Source organism: Miscanthus floridulus, chromosome 17 (assembly GCF_019320115.1).
Source record: "Miscanthus floridulus cultivar M001 chromosome 17, ASM1932011v1, whole genome shotgun sequence".
Taxonomy (NCBI): domain Eukaryota; kingdom Viridiplantae; phylum Streptophyta; class Magnoliopsida; order Poales; family Poaceae; genus Miscanthus; species Miscanthus floridulus.
This window is the reverse complement of record NC_089596.1, coordinates 60454331-60477837: the sequence shown is the minus strand read 5'-3', so window position 1 is coordinate 60477837 and position 23507 is coordinate 60454331. Positions and strand designations below refer to the sequence as shown.

Here is a 23507-nt window from a genome sequence, read left to right as displayed (position 1 = left end):
TGGATGTCTTTGTTTGTTCAATTAACTCTGCATGTTAATGTCTTGTATTATCATGCAAAATTATTTTTTCAAATTTCTATAAGCAAGCATAACAACGCAAAACTCTGATCTTATGGAGAAATTTTATTATGAACATTTGTAAATAAACAAAAAAAAAGAAACAGTGAAAGGCAGAATTGATTATTTATTAGTCACATGCTCAGCTGGACCCAATAAGGCCCACGCGTGGACGGGGAAGAGAGGTCCGAATTGCGATGGGTGGCGCGGTGCTTCTCTTCCACCAGGTCCAGGTTGGGCCCAACGTAGGCACGGGTCCAGCCCAACAACACATTTCTGTACCGCGGCAGACACAGGCCTATTTGGCTTTTTTCACCAAGCGAAGCCCATACACTGCTGACGAATCTAATGGATTTGCCCGAGATGTTTACCGCCTTGACGGACAGAATCTTGTCAAGTTGACGTGAAGCGTTTTGTTTGTTTGATTGATGGACTGAGAGTCCATGAAACGCAAGTTTCTTTCGCGCGGAGCAGTTTATCTTCTCAGGACAGGGAAGTCCGAAACCGGGAATGCCGGGGCCTCTGTGTTGCCGAAAAAATGCAGAGAGCAGAGAGTGCGCCGGTGTGCAAGTGCATTGTCGAATTGCCGGTTGGCTGGTCATCCAAAATAAAAAGATCGACGGACAGACGAGCAGTAGACGACTTGCCTTTTACAGTCTTTTTCAAGTAGCCGAGGCCCGAGCATTCGAAAAAAGGGCTTGAAAAAGGAGGTCAGAAAAAGAGAGGAGCGCCGCTGCCATGAATGCTCTCACGGGGACCGCGCGTGGGTGCCTGTGTGGGAGCAGTTGCTGCTGCAACGGTCACTTTGCTGGCCGCTGGCCGCTGGCCGGTGTCTTTGCTTTGCCGCCCTCGACCCACCGAGCTCACTCAATTATCAGGGGTTGGGTTCTTTAGTCGCTCCTAAAATTTATGTCACATTAAATATTTAGATATTAATAAGAAGTATTAAATATAGATTAATTACAAAACCAATTATATAGATGGAGGTTAATTTACGAGACGAATTTTTTAAACCTAATTAATCCGTCATTAGCCTATGTTTATTGTAGCATCACGTTGTCAAATTATGGACTAATTAAGCTTAAAAGATTCGTCTTACAAATTAATCACAAGTTATATAATTAGTTTCATAATTAATCTATATTTAATATTTTATATGTCCCGATGTAACCTAAATTTTAGACGCCCAAACAGGGCCTCAGTCTTCGACCTTGCCTGCCCATCTCCCCAAACATCCGCGGCGCTTCCCAGGCATGATAAAAACTTGGATCGATAAATCGGTTAGGCCCTGTTTGGCATGGCTCTAACTCTGGGTGGAGCTGCTCCACTCCAGAACTCCAGGTGGAGCCAGCTCTAGATGGAGTCGGAGCTCTAGGTGGAGCCAGCTCTAGGTGGAGTCGGAGTTGCAAAAGAGGTGCTCCAAAACTCCACCTCCATTTGCACTATAGCTCCATGGAATTGGCAGCTCCATGGAGTTTTGGAGTTAGGGTGTTTGGCTGGAAAATTGGCTGGAGTTGCTGGAGTTCAGCTCCAGAGCCATGCCAAATACCCCTTACTGTGAGCTCTTCCAAGAAACGTACAACGAGATCGCAGCTTCCACGGCCTTCTTTTCCAAATCCCAGATACAGACAGACTTCGCGTGGTTTTTGAAGAGGGGAGTTCGCGTGGTCCCTTGTTTCTACCCTCCCCGGGCTCCGTTTCTTTCCCTCCAAATTGCAGATCAGACCTCGACGAAGCTGGCTGGCTCTGCACTGCACAGTGCACACAGAGGATACGGGTAGCTGAGGGGGCACGGTCGCGATGGGGAAGAAGCGAGCGGCGGCCGTGAGTGCCAGTGCCACTACTGTCCCGTTCCCCGCGCCCGCCGCCGCCGAGCCGGAGCCGGAGCCGGACCACTTCAGCGACTACGGCTTCGACCCGCAGCTCCTCCACTTCTTCTCCCAGGTCCATCCATCTCTACACAGCCACATCTTGAAAAAGGAGTAGACATTCACGCCTGCTGGTGCTGGTTCTTGCATTGCATTGCATCTTGTTGACGTGCGGTGTGGTTCCTCTGTTCCCCCAGCCTGAGGTGAAGCGGCTGTGGGGTAGGCGCCAGCGCCACCACCAGCACCAGCCTGCGCAGTTGAAGCCCCTGGACTCCGCGCGGTTCAAGCTCCAGAAGCCCATTTCGAAGAAGCACCACCACCACCTGCAGAAGCAGCAGCGCCGCCGGTGGTGGAGCTCCGCCGCCACCGCCGCGCTCCATCTCTTCAAGAAGCGCCCCTCCTCCTCCATCAGACCCGCGGCCGCAGCAGCTCCGACTCCCCCGTACGGGTCCGCGGCGTCGACCACCGCCGCGCCTCTTTACCTCGCCGACTACGATGCTGGTGGTGGCGGGGACGACGACGACGGCGCGGCCGCGTGCACGTGCTGGGCGCCGGCCGTGCGGTCCGGCAGCCGCCTGGCCGCCGCCGAGCTCGGCGCCGCGGCAGTGGCGGCGGTTCCCTACGTCAGCCTCAGGTCCACTAGCCTCGCCGGCGGTGGTGGCACTGGAGGCGCTCCGGTGATGCCCATCTACCTCGTGACGTGACGTGACGTGAAGCTAGCTACACCTGGCTTTGCCTGCCGCAACGGCCGACGCGAATCCTTCGGCCTTCTTTCGCCTGGTTTCTTCTTCAGAAGCTTGGATCAGATGTCATCAGTAAGGCCCCGTTTGCAGGGCTACGTCTTCTCTCAAAATGGCTCCGGCTCTGGTTTTTTTAGAAGCAGCTTCTCTGGAGAAGCTGAAGCCGTTCTAGAAAACGTTTGGCAAAACAGCTCCTTCGCACTAGACGACATGAACCCACAGCAAGGAACCGTGCGAAACTCGTTTTTTAGGCTTCTCCTGCGCAGGTAAAAAATGGCTCCGGCTCTTGACCGGCTCCTTATGTAGAGCTCTTTCTAAAACAGACGTTTGGCACAGCTCCTGCAGGAGTCGGAGCTGAAGTCCCTGCAGGAGCCCGCCAAAGAAGTTGTTCGATAAGCCGCTTGCGTACTGATTTATTGCAAGAGAAAAATAGATAGCTAAGGCCCAGTTTAGTTCGCAAAATTTTTGGCGAAACGACACTGTAGCATTTTCGTTGTTATTTGGCAATTAATGTCCAATCATAGTCTAATTAGGCTTAAAAGATTCGTCTCGTGGATTTCGTCTAAACTGTGTAATTAGTTTTATTTTTTATTTATATTTAATGCTTCATGCATGCGTCCAAAGATTTGATGTGACGAAAAATCTTGAAAAATTTGGCGTTTTGGAGGGAACTAAACAGGCCCTAATAAGCTCCGGGAACAAGCAAACACAGTGTAAATGTATTCAATTCAAAGCGCGCGTGGACTAGTCGGTCAAACGGTCAAATATCAGCTGCTTCTAGAATGGTTCCTCGTTTTCTTCTTCCGTCTGTGGGAGTATTTTGCAGTTGCAGTTGCAGTTGCAGCTGCTGCGTTTTTCTTTCAAAAAATTCGTTGCTTCAAGAAGGTTGTTGGCTCCTATTTAAAAAGTCTAAAGTTTTGACTTATTAATAGACCTATATAGAGAGAGAACAGGTTTGCTTTCTTTTGTCATAAAAATCTGGCCGACCAAATTGAAACACGTTTTTTCGAGACCCGTTTGGCTTAGCTTCCTCGACAGTTTTATGGGTAAAGTTGTTTTTTTATCTCCTCTTATAAAGAGATGAGCTGGGATTAAGCTGGAAAAGGTAGCTTATTCCAGCTTCATCTCCCACCTGTGAGCCCCAATGTGCACAAAAGACAGCTTTTGCCCTAAGCGTAGAGAGAGCAGCGCACGCTCGTGGGAGGGAGGTGTGACGGAGCGCGGCCGTCGGAGCATACCTTGCCAGAGCGCGCCCGCTGGGCGCCTTCGCCGGAGCGTGGCTCGCCGGGGCACCACCCCGCGAGAACGTAGCCCGCTGGGGCGCGGCTCACCGGGGCGCGATCGCTAGGACGCTCGGCTATACAGACTAACATGTATAGGGGATTGGAACTATACAATGTTATGCACATGATTAGTATATTCGGAGAGAATTAATTGACTATAGTTTCTAAATATCTATACAATGGTTCATTAGGTTGACTAAAAAGCTTGTGTGTTTATCCACAGCTCATGGGTCTAATTGGTTTCTGACAACCCTCGTTATCCAGACCCCGTAGTGTATTTTGCTCCTGTTTGGTTGCTTGCACAAACCTATATGCAAGCTAGCATTCTCCTCAAACACAGGCTGTGGTTGCATCCTAGAATTTAGTATTTTCTCCACATCTAGGTATGCAATCTACGCTTCCACCCGATATGCAAGACGTCACACCTGTCGTGCAGTCTCCGACCAATAGGGTCACTCCCCTAGGCACCGCCACCGTGGTCCGAGCCCCTGCGTCAGCGTCGTCAAGTCACACATGCTCCGTCGTTGTGGGCCACTTGTATCGTTGTCGTCCGGCCACCCGTGCCTCCTCTTCCCTATTGTGGGCCCACCACAAAGAGGTGGAGAGCGAGGTAGAAGGCGAGGGAGACAGGAAAGAAAGGAAGAGGACATGCCCAACCGGAGAGAGAAGGATGACAATAGGAATGTGATGAATCCATCATGTAGGATAAGAGGAATCGTGCAGCGGAGAAGGGGAAGGGTTTGTGAAATAGCAGTGAATGGTGAAGGGGTGTTATTTGATCCTCTTATGTGGGGTCAGATGTAACAAGGGGGGTATGCTTAATAATATAACAACTGGGTGACCTGAATATCCCTAATGTAGTCAACCAAACATACTTGTTTGCACTCCCTTATATAGGCTAACCACTTACACATGGAACTAATCATGTGCATAACATTGTATAGTTCCCTATCAAACAAACAAACCAAACAACAATGAATTGCATGTCCTTGTCTGGGTAAAAGGTATGATGCATAAACCATGATGCAATGCAATATTAATGTGAGGAACCAACCATATCCTAACATCTCAACTCATAAGCTAGCTTATATAATTCTTGTTTGCCTAACTTATATGATACTATAGTTGTCCTGGTCTAGCTTGTTTTAAACTTTTGTTTTTTGCACCCCACCAAAACAAAAACAAAAAAATAAATCAAAATTTCCCTTTCTCTCTCGACTCACCCCATCTGTTCATCCACTATTCTCTCTTCTTGGTACCAAATGGTAGCATAACACCCCTTTATGCAAAAGATGTGTTATATTACATATGTATCATCTTTCTCTCTCTCTTCTTAGCACAAAATTCAATGTTGGATAACCCTAGTCAACCTGGCCCATAAGCTAAGATAAAACATGACAACCATGGGATACACTACCTCCATGAGGAAAGAATGCTATTCTAGCATTCAAATGTTGTTAAAAAAGAATACAACTCTAACTTAGGACTAATAATAAGCTCTAGGTATGGTATCCTGAAATGGTGTCATATAGATGCATGATGGCAATAATGTATAAAGTTCTTGGATGAAATCATTTGCCTTGGTCCAATCAAAATAAAGAGGAGAATAAAAAAGACTAGAGCCTTGGTCCAATCAAAATAAGAGGAGAATAAAAAAGAGTAGAGATACATACGTCTCTTTAGGTGCCATTTGATTCCTAAGGGATTTTGAGAATCCATGTAAAAAGAATCCTTATAGTTTTATTGGATTTTGAGATTCTAAGAATCTATGAGTTAAAATTCCTATAAAATTTGGACCGTATAGATGATAATTTTTTCTATCCGGTTTCTTAAAATCTGAAGGATCCAAACGAGCCTTAGTCGTTTACTACTAATTTGTCGTTGAAATAAAGTAAGGCACATTCACCCGCGGGTTCAGTTGTCGTCCCTATGTGCATGAGTGCGTATAAACAAGATTAAAAACAATGGAGGTGCTTCCACGGAAATGTCCCACGAACCAGGTGGCACAGGCCCCACCATCTCCAGAGTCAAACTGTCCCCAGCTACAAAAACTTCCACTTTGTATTCGGACTGTTCCCTTCCCTTCCCTTCCCTTCCCATTCCATCTGGCGTTTCCGGCAGTCCCAAGAAAAAAAAAACCCCAGCAAACCGACACGTCCATCCCCTTCCATCAGATCGATCCCGTTCCCGTCCCAGCTGCCCTTCCTCCCCGAAGCATCCATCATCCATGAGCCTGGAGCGCCTACCGCCGCCGGCGGGATCGCGCCACGGTCACCACCGCTATGCGCGGTTGCCGCCGCAGGCGGACCTCGAGGGCGAAGCGGCGCCTGCGGACCAGGAGCGGGAGCCCGAGCGTCGGCCGGAGGTCCTGGCGGCCTCAGCGTCGGCATCGCTCCGGGTGCCCGACGCCGCGCGGGTGTTCGACGAGCTGCCCAGGGCGTCCATCGTCGCCGTCTCGCGCCCCGACGCCGGGGACATCACGCCCATGCTGCTCTCCTATACCGTCGAGGTTCATTACAAGCAGGTCCGCGATCCTTCCCCAAATGTTTTGAGGTTTTGGTTGATTGTTTGATGGAGAATTAAACCCTGGAAAATTATGTGACTTCGGTGTGATTGGGTGGAATCCAACGATAAGATATATGTTCCTGTTAAACTGTGTATGGATGATTTAACATTTTGGAAGTGGCATGCATAGTTGATTTAATTTACTGATCGATATATGCTTAATGGAATCGAAGCATTGTAATTAGTGATTGGTTTACTGCGAATTTTTATATAACCACCTTTCTGCTGACTTTAACAAAACAGCAAGTCTGTGACTGTGCAGGAAGGTTCGTTTTCCCTTGTTTTATGTTGGGAGCACGAGGTCTTACAATTTCAGTTGGGTGGCTGCTCAAATTTGACCTGTGTTATTTCAGCAGTTCTTCCATCAATTTTATGTCTGGATAGATTATTAGCAATGATGTCGCTTCTAACTTTCAGAGTATATTTTACATGTTTGCTGACTTGTTTTCTTTAAATATCACACAGCCAACTTATCTTTATAGTTTGTAAAACAAAAAGAAATATTCCGTGGTGCTGTCCTTTGCATTTTTTTCTTGAACACGCAGGAAAGATGCATATACTTATATTATATAAGAAGGAAAAAAGGGATAAGAACCCTTAACGAAGTCAGACACCCACACCACTTAGATTACAAAGAAACATGCGCGCCCTTTACAAGAAAAGTCGACCACAGCCTAAACTTAACTCTCACTTGCACGAGGGCAAGGAGATAATTAATGCCTCGTGCTCCAGCTAGCCCCCAATAGTGCAGCTCCTCGCTAGTGATTAACAAAGCTCTAGCTAAGCTAGGAGATGCCCCATCAAACACACATCTGTTGTGAGGGTTCCATAAACTCCAAGAACCTAAGATGATGAGGGAGTTGAGGCCCCTCTTAATCTGATCTCACACACCATGAGAGATCGTTTCCCACCAATCCTCAAAGGATGTTTCTGTTAGTCGCTGAATTCTCACTCTTGGTAGTAGGAGAATTCTTACTCTTATCGAGAGAGGATGACACTAGGAGTTGGGGCAATTTTCTTGTCTATTTCTCACACAAGCTCACACAAATGCCATACCAACCTGAGGGGTTGGGGTTACATATTTATAGGCTGCTAGCCAGCCAAGGATATGCCAAGATGCTAGTCTAAGATGCTAGTCTAAGATGCTAGTCTAAGATGCTAAGATGCTGTCCTAGCTAAGATGCTGTCCTCTAGTCTAAGATGCTGTCCTCTAAGATGCTGTCCTCTAGTCTAAGATGCTGTCCTAAAAACAGAAAAACAGCCACAAGGACCATGTGAGCATCACAGCCCCACAAAGACCAGCCACACATGAGACTTATCCATCATTCTCCCCCTAAGTCTTGTGCGTCGTCTTGTGGGAGAGTTGAACCATCCCGGTCCTGGAGCAGAGCTCAAGGAACTTGATCCTCCCAAGGGGCTTGGTGAGCAGGTCCGCAAGCTGGTCCTTGGTGTTGATGTAGCTCGCCTTGATGCTCCCTTCCTCCAAACAGCCTCGGATGAAGTGGTACCTCACCTGGATGTGCTTGCTGCGTTCGTGGAACACGGGATTCTTTGCCAGGGCCAGAGCGGACTTGCTGTCCACCCTGAGCTCCACTGCTCTAGTGTCTCTGCCGAGGAGATCACCAAGCAGTCGAGCGAGCCAGAGCGCCTGAGTCGAAGCGGTGGAGGCCGCTATGTACTCGGCCTCGCAGCTGGACAGGGCCACCACCTGCTGCTTGACCGACTGCCAGCTAACGAGGCACTTGCCGAGGAAGAAGAGGATCCCGCTCGTGCTCTTGCTGGTGTCGATGTCGCCGGCGTGGTCGCTGTCGCTGTACCCGACGAAGTGTGCCGCCCCAGGGCACCTCGGGTAGTAGAGGCCGTGGTCGAGAGTCCCCGCAACGTAGCGGATGATCCTCTTCACAGCCTGCTGGTGCTCCGTCGTCGGTCGCTGCATGAACCGACTAACGTAGCCGACAGAGAATGCCAAGTCCGGCCGTGTGTGGGCGAGGTAGCGAAGGCTCCCCACAAGACACCGGTACTGCGTAGCGTCCACCTCCTCCGTCGTGCTGTCGCGGCTCAGCTTCAGCCTCTCCTCCATCGGAGTGAGCTGGGTTGCAGTCGGTGAGCCCAGCTAGCTCAACGACGCGCTTGGCGTAGGCGGTCTGTCGAAGCGTGATCCCAGAGTCATCTTGGTGTACCTCGATTCCCAGGTAGAAGGAGAGAGGCCCCAGGTCACTCATCTGGAAGGTGGCCTTCATCTCTTCCTTGAATGCCGCCACCTCCGCATCCTTGGTGCCGGTGATCACCAAGTCGTCGACGTAGACACCCACCAGTAGGGCATTTCCTCCATTGCCCCGTCGGTAGATGGCCGCCTCGTGCGGGCTTTGCTCGAAGCCCATCCCCTTTAGCGTGGAATCCAACTTGGCATTCCACGCCCTCGGTGCCTGCCGCAAGCCATAGAGGGCCTTGTGCAGGCGGAGCACCTTGCCCTCCTTGTCGGGGATCGCAAATCCCGGTGGCTGGTGCACGTAGACCTCCTCCTTCAAGTCGCCGTTAAGGAACGCCGACTTGACGTCCATGTGATGAACACGCCAGCCCTCCTGGGCAGCTAGCGCAAGGAGGAGTCGCACGGACTCCATCCGTGCCACGGGAGCAAAGGCGTCGTCGAAGTCGACCCCCTCCTGCTGCACGAAACCTCGTGCTACCAAGCGAGCCTTGTGCTTGACGATGGCGCCGGCTTCATCCCTCTTCAGCTTGTACACCCACTTAAGGGTGATCGCGCGGTGGCCACAAGGAAGGTCAGCAAGCTCCCAGGTGCGGTTCTTCTCAACCGCATCTATCTCCAACTGCATCGCGGCGCGCCATGCCGCTTGTCTCTCGGCCTCTGCGAACGACCGAGGCTCGCCGTCGTCACATGCAAGGTGCAATTGCGCCTCTAGGTCCTTCAGGTCGTGAGGCACCAGTCCCGGCACCAACTGGTCGCCGAGAAGGTTCTCCATCGTACGGTACCGCAACGGCTCGCCGTCGTGGTACGCGTCGATGCGCTCCTCGTCGTGAGAGAGCGGAGTAGCGAGCTCAACCGGGCTGTGCTCGACACGAGCTGGTGTTGGAGTAGACGTGCCCGGAGAGGTGCTTGTCGGTGCTGGAGTGCGTGGCGTTGCCGGCTGTGGTGAAGCCGGCGAAGAACTCATCGCAGCCGAGGTCCTGGCTGGAGAGCGTGGAGCTGTCGGAGTAGCAGGCGCCGGGGTCGGTGGAGGCTCGGGGACTGGGGTAGACGCGCTCGTCGAAGAAGAGCTGCCTACTCCCCCAGCTCCCTCGAAGTGGACGTACTCGACAGTGAAGTCGTCGTACGTCGGAGCCGAGCCATCGTCCACCGCCTTGTCCCACGCCCATCCTCGCCCTTCGTCGAACACAACGTCGCGCGCCGTGCGCACACGCTGTGTCTTCGGGTCGAGGATGCGGTAGGCCTTCAAGCCCTCTGCGTAGCCGATGAACACTCCCGGAGTGCTCCTGTCGTCGAGCTTGCTGATGTGGCCAAGCTCCTTGGCGAACGCGAGGCAGCCGAAGACCCGCAAGTGGGAGACCGCCGGCTTGCGCCCATGCCAAGCCTCGTACGGCGTCCTGCCATCGAGCGCCTTGGTAGGCGAGCGGTTGAGGATGTAGACGGCCGTCACCACCGCCTCTCCCCAGAAGACAGCCGGCACCCCCCTCTGCTTGAGGAGGGCCCGAGCCATCCCCACAACCGTCTGGTTGCGCCGCTCGACGACGCCGTTCTGCTGCGGGCTGTACGGCGCGGAGTAGTGGCGCTGAATGCCCTCGTCAGCGCAGTACGACGCGAATTCAGCCGCCGTGAATTCGCCGCCGTTGTCGGTGCGCAGCACGCGCAGCTTGCGGCCGCACTCCGCCTCCGCAGCAGCCTGCGCGCGTCTGATGGCGTCCGCAGCCTCTCCCTTGCTGCCGAGGACCATCACCCACATGTAGCGGGAGAGGTCGTCGACGAGCAGCAGGAAGTAGCGTCGTCCTCCCGGTGTGGCCGGTGTCATCGGGCCACACAAGTCCCCGTGCACGAGCTCGAGCCTCTCCTTGGCTCGAAAGCTCGCCCGCTGGGGAAAGGGGAGTCGCCTCTGCTTCGTCAACACGCAGACGTCGCAGAGCTGCTCCACATGGTCGAGGCACGGCAGGCCTCGCACCATCTCCGTGGCACTGAGCCGCTTCAGGGCCTCAAAGTGAAGGTGCCCGAAACGCTCATGCCACTGCCACGCCTCGTCGTCCCGACGAGCAGCAAGACAGAGGGGTTGTGCCACCTGCACGTTAAGGACGTAGAGTCGATTTGCGCTTCTGGATACCTTGGCAAGAAGGCGACGACGACGATCCCAAATCCTCATGACTCCGTCCTCAACCACCACGCGCGAACCGTTCTCATCCAGTTGTCCCAAGCTGATGATGGAGTTCCTCAACGCGGGGATGTAGTAGACTCCGGTGAGCAGCCTGTGCTCACCGGACACGGCGGTGAAGATGATGGAGCCGACGCCCTTGATCTCCACGCCGGAGGTATCCCCAAACTTGACGGAGCCTCGGACGCTAGAGTCAAGCTCGGTGAAGAACTCCCGTCGACCGGTCATGTGATGGGTGGCGCCGGTGTCGAGGCACCACCCGTCAGTCTTGTCGTTGCCGGAGCTGTCGCCCAGGAGGGCGTGTGCTTTTGGCTCGTCAAGGTGGAGGAGAGCCGCTGCGGCCGGTGCCGCTGGAGGTAGCTCGATGCTGGCATGTGCCATGAACAGAGCCGGCTCCTCCTCCGCCTCCGCCTGTGCGACGTGGGCCTGGCCGCGTCGTGGTTGTCGACAGTCCTTGGCCCAATGGCCAAGCTGGCCGCAGTTGCGGCAGGCGTCGTCTCGTGCCGGCTTGTGTCTGCCGGCGGCGCCGCCCTGGGCGCCTCCGCGGGCATCACCCTCGGCACGTCCTCGCGCCCGGCCTGGGCGTCTCTGCGCGCCTTGCGTGGCTTGCCACGCTTGCGGCCGCCTGTCGCGGAAGAAGGCTCCCCCTTCCTCCGGTCACCTTGGCTGGCAAGCCACTGCTCCCGAGTGAGGAGGAGCTTTCCGCCAGTGGTGATGGGCCCCGAGAGGGACTGTGGCTCATCGCTGTCGACGACCTTGAGGCGACCTATCGCCTCCTCGATCGACATCGTGGAGAGATCCAGCAGAGACTCGATCGAGCGAGCCATCTGCTTGTACTTCTCGGGGACGCAGCGGAAGAGCTTTTCGACAGCTCTCTTCTCGCCGTAAGTGTCGTCGCCGAACTGCACCATCTTCTGCAACAGAGTGTTGAGACGGAGAGCAAAGTCATCAACGTCCTCACCTAGCTTGAAGGCCAGGTTCTCCCACTCCTTGCGAAGTGCCTGCAGTGTGGACTTGCGGGCGCGGTCGCTGCCGATGCGTGCCGCAGCGATGGCGTCCCAAGCCTCCTTGGCAGTCCGCTTGCTGGTAAGCGAGAACTGCATCTCGGGCGGGACTGCAGCGATGAGAGCATCCAGCGCCCGTCGATCTAGGTCGTAGTCGACGTCGCTATACCGGACTGCCTCCCACATGTGTCGCACCTGGAGCTTTACCCTCATCACCGCAGCCCACTCGACGTAGTTGGTCTTGGTGAGGGTAGGCCACCCACCGCCGGGACCGACGTCCCTGACAACAGCCTGGAGCCCGTGGTAACCACGGTACCGATCCGGGGAGAGAGAGCCACGCTGCCTGTGAAGGCCGCGCTCTCCATCTACCCGTCGGTACCGATCCGGGGAGAGAGAGCCACGCTGCCTGTGAAGGCCGCGCTCTCCATCGACCCGTCCGCCACCGTTGCCGTGCGCGCCTCCTCCAGGAGCGCCGCCGCCGTGCGCGCCTCCTCCAGGAGCGCCACCGGCGCGTCCGCGCCTGTCTGGGCTGCCGCCGCGCTCGTGGGCGTGCGCGGCTGCCCCAGGAGCGCCACCGCCGTGCGCGCCTCCTCCAGGAGCGCCGCCAGCGTGTCCGCGCCTGTCTAGGCTGCCGCCACGCTCGTGGACGTGCGCGGCTGCCCACTGCGCCGCCCGCGCTCGCGCTGCCTCCCTCTCTAGCAGCTCGAGGTCCGCGTCGGCGGTGTCGTCTGCGGAAATGGAGCTACCGATGCTGCCGCGCAGAGCCTCGACCTCCGCCGCCGCCGCACGCGCTGCATTCGCCGCCGCCGCTGCTTCCGCCTCCGCTCTGGCTGCTGCCAGCTCCGCCGCTGCCAGCCTCGACGCCCTTGCCGCCGCCGCAGCGGTTCTCTGCCGCCGCTCGCTCGCGTTCCTCTGCCGCGGCAAGTTCGGCCTCCTGCCGATGCCGCGTGCTCGAGGCGACCGAGCGCTGAGACTGCCCTGCGGACATGACGCGCTACCGGGGGGCTGCTGCGTGGGGAGAGGGCTGCTTCAGACAAGCTGGGAGAGGAGTGAATAGGAGCGGCCGGAGGAGCTGCTGCTGCCAACAGCTGGGGCTGTTGTGGGGCTGGGAGAGAAGATGAGCAAGAGATGCTCAGGTTACAGGATAATACGGCTCTGATACCAGTTGTTAGTCGCTGAATTCTCACTCTTGGTAGTAGGAGAATTCTTACTCTCATCGAGAGAGGATGACACTAGGAGTTGGGGCAATTTTCTTGTCTATTTCTCACACAAGCTCACACAAATGCCATACCAACCTGAGGGGTTGGGGTTACATATTTATAGGCTGCTAGCCAGCCAAGAATATGCCAAGATGCTAGTCTAAGATGCTAGTCTAAGATGCTAATATGCTGTCCTAGCTAAGATGCTGTCCTCTAGTCTAAGATGCTGTCCTCTAAGATGCTGTCCTCTAGTCTAAGATGCTGTCCTAAAAACAGAAAAACAGTCACAAGGACCATGTGAGCATCACAGCCCCACAAAGACCAGCCACACATGAGACTTATCCATCAGTTTCCTAAGGCTGGACTGAGATGTTGCAGCCCAACTCTCCTCAGTATGTTGAACCAAAATTCCCGAGCGAAGACACAAGACAGCAGGAGATGATTGATGTTCTCCTCCTTTTGATTGCAACAACGTGAAGGATGCGGGAGGCCCCACTTCACAAGCCTGTCTGCCATCCAGCATCTATCCCGAACAACAAGCCACATGAAAAACTGGCATTTGCCAGGCGCCCAAGATTTCCAAATCCTCACCCAAGATCTGAAACTAAAAGTTCCTTGTGGAAGACCAGCATAAGCAGACTTTGCTGAGTAGGAGCCATCCACAAGAGAAGCGCCAGATATGAGAGTACTCAACCTCCAATTGCAAAGACATTTCAGTGATTATGTCCCAAAGTGTAAGATACTCAGAGATGGCTCCAACAGTCAAAGCTCCTTGAATATCATTAACCCAACTACCCAAGCATGATTGGCGAGGGCCTCAAGTACTGTTCTATGGGTTGCTCTTTGCTTGGATACTATACTGGCGGTGCAAGGTCAGCAATCCTTTGGCCCTGGATCCACCTATCTTTCCAGAAAAGAGTGTCTGCTCCATTGCCCACTTCGGATACCACTGCCATGGAGAAAGAAGCTTCGGCACTTATGAATTTTAATGGGGAAAATAGTCCAAGGTCGACTAGGATCGGTCTTCTGAAGCCACAATCACCTCATGATCCTCATCCAAAGTGCCCAACCCAAGTTTTGAAGATTAGAAAATTCCCAGCCCACCAAGCTCCTTTGGGAGACAGATCAATGGCCATGACCAGATACACCAATATGGATGTGGAAATGATAGTGTCAGTTTCTGTAACACCCGAGTGTTTTATGGGGTCAAAAAATTCGAACTGTGGATTGTCAATCTGACATCCTGGGTCTTCTTCTTTCCTGCTCATCTTCTCATACACAGTGTTTCTTCTTCTTTACAATCTGCTCAGTGTTGAGGTCTCCCATGGCATGATGCTCCCACCTTGTGCTCCTGCACTTGTCTCTGGCAGTGGCTGCTGATGTAGGATTTGCCACCACCACTAAACCCCTCTTTGGTTGACACCAGGCCTTCATGTACGAACTGGCTGCCCTAAGCAACCTTGGACAGTGGCACCCCTGCGTATTAACTACTGTGGTCTCCTTTTCTTTGAATTTTCCCCTCCTTTTCGCTTTGTAATATTATTCCGAATCATGAACCCAATTTCCAATTCACAAAACCAAAGGACCCCTAGCGAATGAAACTCCTAGAAAATGGTGAGCGATGAAGTATGAACCCATACTGCTAATCCTACAAAACATGATTCGAGTACCTATGTTATTGACAAGCGTGCTTTTCTTTGCAAGTTGTTGATATTTCATCTTGCAAATGGCTTTGGGTTTTACATTCATAATTGAACGTGACCATTCTGGTCAATTGGCTATTGGCAATTACTTGATATTATAAATCCATTTTCAATAGGGAACCATTTAGATAAAAGATTTATAAGCAACAGTGTATTGACCTGAGACATAAGCATGTATTATCTATTTCAAGCAATTGTGTGCATGATTTTGTTGCCAGGTTGTTGAAGCAGTGTTTGTTACCCTTTGCTTACCTTATTATGCAGTTGGACCTTTGTGGATCATGTAGTGACTTTGACAATCAGTGTGAAGTTACTAATATAATATACATGCAGAACAAACTGCATGTGCAGGTGTGAACAGAGAACAGATGAAATAGAAATAACTTTAGAAGCTCATAAGTCCTTATACCTTTGTTAGTTTGCGCATATTTGATATTTTATCAACTTTCAGTACATATTTATTTGCTTCTGATGTACGTGCATTCTTTTTCTTGTTTTACGTTTTGTACTTCTACCAGTTTAGGTGGCGTCTATATAAGAAAGCTTCGCAGGTTCTGTATCTTCACTTTGCATTGAAGAGGCGTGAATTCCTTGAAGAATTCCATGAAAAGCAGGAGCAGGTTAGTTTTTCTGGAAATCAGTTTCCTATTTACATTACAATAAATAATGGAAACTTCCCGTACACATCAGAGTAGTCCCTCTACTCTGGTAAAAAAATACTCGACACATTTGACTTACATGGTCTTCAATGCATATCTTTGACCATTAATTTCTTCCAGAATATATTATTAAAATCCTTCAAATTATGAGATGCTGCAAGTATTTTTTATTACAATACTACACATGTAACATGTTTTCAATCGAGATAATTTAATAGTTATTGATGTTTATATTGTTAGTCGCTGAATTCTTACTCTTGGTAGTAGCAGAATTCTTACTCATCGAGAGAGGATGACACTAGGAGTCGGGGCAATTTCCTGGTTTATTTCTAAATGCTATACCAACCTGAGGGGTTGGGGATACATATTTATAGGCTGCTAGCCAGCCAAGCATATGCCAAGATGCTAGTCTAAGATGCTAAAATGCTAGTCTAAGATGCTAAGATGCTGTCCTCTAAGATGCTGTCCTAGATGCTAAGATGTTGTCCTTGTGGCAGCAACAGCCAGCAGCCCCACAAAGACCAGACCAGCCAGACTTATCCATCATTCTCCCCCTAAGTCTTGTGCGTCGTCTTGTGGGAAAGTTGAACCATCCCGGTCCTCGAGCAGAGCTCAAGGAACTTGATCCTCCCAAGGGGCTTGGTGAGCAGGTCCGCAAGCTGGTCCTTGGTGTTGATGTAGCTCTCCTTGATGCTCCCTTCCTCCAAACAGCATCGGATGAAGTGGTACCTCACTCGGATGTGCTTGCTGCGTTCATGAAAAACGGGGTTCTTTGCCAGGGCTAGAGCGGACTTGCTGTCCACCCTGAGCTCCATCGCTCTAGTGTCTCTGCCGAGGAGATTACCAAGCATTCGAGCGAGCCAGAGCGCCTGAGTCGAAGCGGTCGAGGCCGCTATGTACTCGGCCTCGCAGCTGGACAGGGCCGCCACCTGCTGCTTGACCGGCTGCCAGCTAACGAGGCACTTGCCGAGGAAGAAGAGGATCCCGCTCGTGCTCTTGCTGGTGTCGATGTCGCTGGCGTGGTCGTTGTCGCTGTACCTGACGAAGTGTGCCGCCCCAGGGCACCTATGGTAGTAGAGGCCGTGATCGAGAGTCCCCGCAACGTAGCGGATGATCCTCTTCACAGCCTGCTGGTGCTCCGTCGTCGGTCGCTGTATGAACCGACTAACGTAGCCGACGGAGAATGCCAAGTCCGGCCGTGTGTGGGCGAGGTAGCGAAGGCTCCGCACAAGACGTCGGTACTGCGTAGCGTCCACCTCCTCCGTCGTGCTGTCGCGGCTCAGCTATACTGCGTAGCGTCCACCTCTTCCGTCGTGCTGTCGCGGCTCAGCTGTAATGCGTAGCGTCCACCTCCTCCGTCGTGCTGTCGCGGCTCAGCTTCAGCCTCTCCTCCATCGGAGTGAGAGCTGGGTTGCAGTCGGTGAGCCCAGCTAGCTCAACGACGCGCTTGGCGTAGGCGGTCTGTCGAAGCGTGATCCCAGAGTCATCCTGGTGCACCTCGATTCCCATGTAGAAGGAGAGAGGCCCCAGGTCACTCATCTAGAAGGTGGCCTTCATGTCTTCCTTGAATGCCGCCACCTCCGCATCCTTGGTGCCGGTGATCACCAAGTCGTCGACGCAGACATCCACCAGCAGAGCATTTCCTCCACTGCCCCGTCGGTAGATGGCCACCTCGTGCGGGCTTTGCTCGAAGCCCATCCCCTTTAGCGTGGAATCCAACTTGGCATTCCACGCCCTCGGTGCCTGCCGCAAGCCATAAAGGGCCTTGCACAGGCGGAGCACCTTGCCCTCCTTGCCGGGGATCGCAAATCCCGGCGGCTGGTGCACGTAGACCTCCGCCTTCAAGTCGTCGTTAAGGAACGCTGACTTGACGTCCATGTGATGAACACGCCAGCCCTCCTGGGCAGCTAGCGCAAGGAGGAGTCGCACAGACTCCATCCGTGCCACGGGAGCAAAGGCGTCGTCGAAGTCGACCCCCTCCTGCTGCACGAAACCTCGTGCCACCAAGCGAGCCTTGTGCTTGACGATGGCGCCGGCTTCATCCCTCTTCAGCTTGTACACCCACTTAAGGGTGATCGCGCGGTGACCACGAGGAAGGTCAGCAAGCTCCCAGGTGCGGTTCTTCTCGACCGCATCCATCTCCAACTGCATCGCGGCGCGCCATGCCGCGTGTCTCTCGGCCTCTGCAAACGACCGAGGCTCGCCGTCATCACACGCAATGTGCAACTGCGCCTCCAGGTCGTGAGGCACCGGTCCCGGCACCGGCTGGTCGCCGAGAATGTTCTCCATCGTACGGTACCGCAACGGCTCGTCGTCGTGGTACGCGTCGATGCGCTCCTCGTCTTGAGAGAGCGGAGTAGCGAGCTCAACCGGGCTGTGCTCGACACGAGCTGGTGTTGGAGTAGACGTGCCTGGAGAGGTGCCTGTCGGTGCTGGAGTGCGTGGCGGTGCCGGCTGTGGTGGAGCCGGCGAAAGACTCATCGCAGCCGAGGTCCTGGCTAGAGAGCGTGGTGCTGTCGGAGTAACAGGCGCCGGGGTCGGTGGAGGCTCGGGGACTGGGGTAGACGCGCTCGCCGAAGAAGAGCTGCCTACTCCCCCAGCTCCCTCGAAGTGGACGTACTCGACAGTGAAGTTGTCGTACGTCGGAGCCGAGTCGTCGTCCACCGCCTTGTCCCACACCCATCCTCGCCCTTCGTCGAACATAACGTCACGCGCCGTGCGCACACGCTGTGTCTTCGGGTCGAGGATGCGGTAGGTCTTCGAGCCCTCCGCGTAGCCGATGAACACTTCCGAAGTGCTCCTGTCGTCGAGCTTGCTGATGTGACCAAGCTCCTTGGCGAACGCGAGGCAGCCGAAGACCCGCAAGTGGGAGACCGCCGGCTTGCGCCCATGCTAAGCCTCATACGACGTCCTGCCGTCGAGCGCCTTGGTAGGCGAGCGGTTGAGGATGTAGACGGCCGACACCACCGCCTCTCCCCAGAAGACAGCTGGCATCCCCCTCTGCTTGAGAAGGGCCCGAGCCATCCCCACAACCGTCTGGTTGCGCCGCTCGACGACGCCGTTCTACTGTGGGCTGTACGGCGCGAAGTAGTGGCGCTGAATGCCCTCATCAGCGCAGTACGACACGAGTTCAGCCGCCGTGTATTCGCCGCCGTTGTCGGTACGCAGCACGCGCAGCTTGCGGCCGCACTCCGCCTCCGCAGCAGCCTGCGAGCGCTTGATGGCGTCCGCAGCCTTTCCCTTACTGCCGAGGACCATCACCCACATGTAGCGGGAGAGATCGTCGACGAGCAGCAGGAAGTAGCGTCGTCCTCCCGGTGTGGCCGGTGTCACCGGGCCACACAAGTCCTCGTGCACAAGCCTGAGCCTCTCCTTGGCTCGAAAGCTCGCCCGCTGTGGAAAAGGGAGTCGCCTCTGCTTCGTCAACACACAGACGTCGCAGAGCTGCTCCACATGGTCGAGGCACGGCAGGCCTCGCACCATCTCCGTGGCACTGAGCCGCTTCAGGGCCTCGAAGTGAAGGTGCCCGAAGCGCTCGTGCCACTATCACGCTTCGTTATCCCGACGAGCAGCGAGACAGAGAGGTTGTGCCACCTGCACGTTAAGGACGTAGAGTCGATTTGCGCTTCTGGATACCTTGGCAAGAAGGCGGCGACGGCGATCCCAAATCCTCATGACTCTATCCTCAACCACCACGCGCGGACCGTTCTCATCCAGCTGTCCCAAGCTGATGATGGAGTTCCTCAACGCGGGGATGTAGTAGACTCCGGTGAGCAGCCTGTGCTCACCAGACACGGCAGTGAAGATGACGGAGCCGACGCCTTTGATCTCCACGCCAGAGGCATCCCCAAACTTGACAGAGCCTCGGACGCTAGAGTCAAGCTCGGTGAAGAACTCCCATCGACCGGTCATGTGATGGGTGGCGCCAGTGTCGAGGCACCACCCGTCAGTCTTGTCGTTGCCGGAGCCATCGCCGAGGAGGACGTGTGCTTTTGGCTCGTCAAGGTGGAGGAGAGCCGCTGCGGCCGGTGCCGCTGGAGGTAGCTCGATGCTTGCATGTGCCATGAACAGAGCCGACTCCTCCGCCTGTGCGACGTGGGCCTGGCCGCGTCGTGGCTGTCGACAGTCCTTGGCCCAATGGCCAAGCTGGCCGCAGTTGCGGCAAGCGTCGTCTCGTGCCAGCTTGTGCTTGCCGGCGGCGCCGCCCTGGGCGCCTCTGCGGGCATCACCCTCGGCACGTCCTCGCGCCCCGGCCTGGGCATCTCTGCGTGCCTTGCGCGGCTTGCCACGCTTGCGGCTGCCAGTCGCGGAAGAAGTCTCCCCCTTCTTCCGGTCACCTTGGCAGGCATCTCACTGCTTCCGAGTGAGAAGGAGCTTCCCGCTAGTGGTGATGGGCCCCGAGAGAGACTGTGGCTCATCGCTGTCGACGACCTCGAGACGACCTATCGCCTCCTCGATCGACATCGTGGAGAGATCCAGCAGGGACACGATCGAGCGAGCCATCTGCTTGTACTTCTCGGGGACGCAGCGGAAGAGCCTTTCAACAGCTCTCTCCTCGCCGTAGGTGTCATCGTCGAACTGCACCATCTTCTGCAACAGAGTGTTGAGACGGAGAGCAAAGTCATCAGCGTCCTCACCTGGCTTGAAGGCCAGGTTCTCCCACTCCTTGCGAAGTGCCTGCAGTGTGGACTTGCGGGCGCGGTTGCTGCCGATGCGTGCCGCAGCGATGGCGTCCCAAGCCTCCTTGGCAGTCCGCTTGTTGGTAAGCGAGAACTACATCTCGGGCGGGACTGCAGCGATGAGGGCATCCAGCGCCCGTCGATCTAGGTCATAGTCGACGTCGCCGTACCGGACTGCCTCCCACATGTGCCGCACCTGGAGCTTTACCCTCATCACCGCAGCCCACTCGACGTAGTTGGTCTTAGTGAGGGTAGGCCACCCACCGCCGGGGCCGACGTCCCTGACGACAGCCTAGAGCCGGTGGTAACCACGGTACCGATCCGGGGAGAGAAAGCCACGCTGTCTGTGAAGGCCGCGCTCTCCATCGGTCCGTCCGCCACCGTTGCCGTGCGCGCCTCCTCCAGGAGCGTCGCCGCCGTGCGCGCCTCCTCCAGGAGCGCCACCGCCGTGCGTGCCTCCTCCAGGAGCGCTGCCGGCGCGTCCGCGCCTGTCTGGGCTGCCGCCGCGCTCGTGGGCGTGCGCGGCTGCCCACTGCGCCGTCCGCGCTCGTCTTGCCTCCCTCCCCAGCAGCTAGAGGTCCGCGTCGGCGCTGTCGTCAGCAGAAGCGGAGCTGCTGATGCTGCCGCGCAGGGCCTCAACCTCTGCTGCCGCCGCACGCGCTGCATCCGCTGCCGCCTCTGCTCTGGCTGCTGCCAGCTCCGTCGCTGCTAGGCTCGACGCCCTTGCCGCCGCCGCAGCGGTCTCTGCCGCCGCTCGCTCGCGTTCCTCTGCCGCGGCAAGTTCGGCCTCCTGCCGACGCCGCGTGCTCGAGGCGACCGAGCGCTGAGACTGCCCTGCGGTCATGACGCGCTACCGGGGGGCTGCTGCGTGGGGAGAGGGCTGCTTCAGACGAGGCGCAGAGGGAGAGGAGTGAGCAGGAGCGGCCGGAGCTGCTGCTGCTCTTAGCTGAGGCTGTTGCGAGGCTGGGAAAGAAGATGAGCAGGAGATGCTCAGGCTACAGAATAATACGGCTCCGATACCAGTTGTTAGTCGCTGAATTCTTACTCTTGGTAGTAGCATAATTCGTACTCTCATCGAGAGAGGATGACACTAGGAGTCGGGGCAATTTCCTGGTTTATTTCTAAATGCCATACCAACCTGAGGGGTTGGGGATACATATTTATAGACTGCTAGCCAGCCAAGCATATGCCAAGATGCTAGTCTAAGATGCTAGTTTAAGATGCTAAGATGCTAGTCTAAGATGCTAAGATGCTGTCCTCTAAGATGCTGTCCTAGATGCTAAGATGCTGTCCTTGTGGCAGCAACAGCCAGCAGCCCCACAAAGACCAGACCAGCCAGACTTATCCATCATATATTTTATAAGGTTTGACTAATATTGTTCTAAAGGATATGCTTTTATGACCAGGGGGAGTATTAGGGAATAGAGAAAGCAAAGAACTAGGGGTTCAAGACTGGGAATACACTCAATACATGAACTAGAGGACTCACCTGATCTGATCTCTAATGAACCAGCACCTTAGTGATATTTTGTACTTGAAAGTTGAAGCTTCTTTTCAAGATTAGATGCCATTGCAATGTTTTCATACCATCGTTTGTCATTTTAAATTGACACCCTCTTTTCATTATTTGTACCCAATAAAAGACAATTGAATAACTCAGGCACGCTCTTTTAAGTGTTCGTCAAGTGTTTATTTGACAAGAAAGTGATGGAATCTAAAAAATTCATTTCTCATGTCCTAAAGAGTAATGTTGTTTTGTAAAAAAAAAATAACTAGACTTGTTTAGTTGGTAGAAAGCATTTATATGAAATTTATATGAAACAAGTGATTATTACTCCAGCACAAATAAATGTGTGCATGAAAGTGGGTATGATAGGAAAAAAACCTATTACCATCCAGTTAAATGGTTTAGTTCGTTCGGATAATTTTGATACAACTCCTGACCTTTCACAGACAATAGAGGATTGAGAATAGATGTGTCAAAATGGAGGAAAGGACAACATATTTTGAAACTTAGTGTGTATTTTATAGAGTAAAGTGCACTTGAGGTCCATTAACTTTTGAGGGGGGTGTCATCTAGGTCCATCAACTCTGAAACTGCTTTTGTGGGTCCCTAAACTTTTTAAGTGGTCCACTGGAGGTCCATACCCATTTGGTTGTCCCTTAGATCCAACGTGGCATGTACAGTCAGCAACCAGCATAGCGGAGAGATGTGTAAAATGCAATTAGCCCCTTCTTCTTACCCTATCCCCCCACTCCCTGATCGTTGCCTGCTACCGTTAGCCACTGTCGTGGCCTGCACACGGCCACCCCGCGCGCAACTTGCCGCCCCTCTTACTCAACCACTGCGGCACCACCCTTACATGCCTGTGCCGTAGCTGCCCGTCCTGCTTCTCTTGCTGCAAGCGACGCAGTTGCCAGCCCAGCCCAATGTTTTCATATCGTATTATCGAGGCTAGTCGTATGACCACCGATAAGTCGATAAGGGACGATTAGTCGGTCCTAATCGGTCTAATCGGCTAGTCGGACATTTAGTCGTCCTTGTGCCTAGATGGCCTGATCGACCATGTATATACTATATATATTATGATGTAAATATATGTAAACATGGCAGAGGAGGCAGAGTGGTGGCTCATCTTGATGCTGCGGACGCCGGCGAGAGGCGCGGACGGAGCTGCAGACTAGAAGGTCGAAGGAGGAGGTGGCGAGCTGGTTCAGGCCGTGGAGTGCCCTCTGCTCTACCGCCCATTGTGCCTCGCGCTCGCCCTTGCCGCAGTCCTTGTTCGTGAACGCCGTCTGCGCGAGACAGGGGAGGAGACAGGCGAGGTGGCGCTCGGGGTCGTACTCCAGGAGCTTGCTCTCGTAGATCGTCCGCACCCTGGCGCTTGACCGATGGAGCTGCGCCGCTGCAGACGGAGCTGTGTCGGCGGACGAGCTGCGCCGTCGGACGGAGCTGCGCCGCTGCGGACAGAGCTGCAGGCCGCGGACGAGCTGCGTCGGCGGATGGAGCTGCGCCGCTGCGGACGGAGCTGCAGGCCGCGGACGGAGCAGCGCCGGCGAGGGAGCTGCAGGCCGCGGACGAAGCTGCGCCGGCGAGGGAGCTGCAGGCCGCGGACGGAGCTGCGCCGCTGCGGACGGAGCTGCGAGAGAGAGCAGAGCCAGAGCGAGAGAGAAATGTGCCGTGTGCGGCGGCTGCAGCCAGCTCCTTCACTCGTCAGTCGTCACTCAGACACTCACTCTTATCTTACCCTAATGGGCCAGCTATTAGGTGGGCCGAATTCTTTAGCTGGGTCGAATTCTTTAGCTGAATATACTGGCCCAACTAGTCGTCATGTGTGTCTGATCGGACGACTAATCGTGATTAGTCGCAACTT

At 54.3% G+C, this 23507-nt stretch overlaps 1 protein-coding gene and 1 pseudogene across 1 annotated transcript; both read left to right on the top strand.

The window, feature by feature from the left end:
- The first annotated feature begins 1857 nt into the window (after positions 1 to 1857).
- LOC136516218 (uncharacterized) lies at positions 1858 to 2629 on the top strand. Its single transcript, XM_066509579.1, has 2 exons — positions 1858 to 2001; positions 2123 to 2629. The coding sequence occupies exons 1-2, from the start codon at positions 1858 to 1860 to the stop codon at positions 2627 to 2629; spliced, it is 651 nt and encodes a 216-aa protein (XP_066365676.1).
- Positions 2630 to 6025: 3396 nt separating this feature from the next.
- Positions 6026 to 23507, top strand: part of LOC136515082 (phospholipase D zeta 1-like) — a 32321-nt pseudogene continuing 14839 nt past the window's right edge.

What these genes read in the sequence shown, in the direction of transcription:
- LOC136516218 (XM_066509579.1), top strand. Translation starts at nt 1,858, where the DNA reads ATGGGGAAGAAGCGAGCGGCGGCCGTGAGTGCCAGTGCCACTACTGTC. An exon ending in TCCTCCACTTCTTCTCCCAG is followed by an intron (nt 2,002 to 2,122) that starts GTCCATCCATCT and finishes CTGTTCCCCCAG; the next exon opens with CCTGAGGTGAAGCGGCTGTG.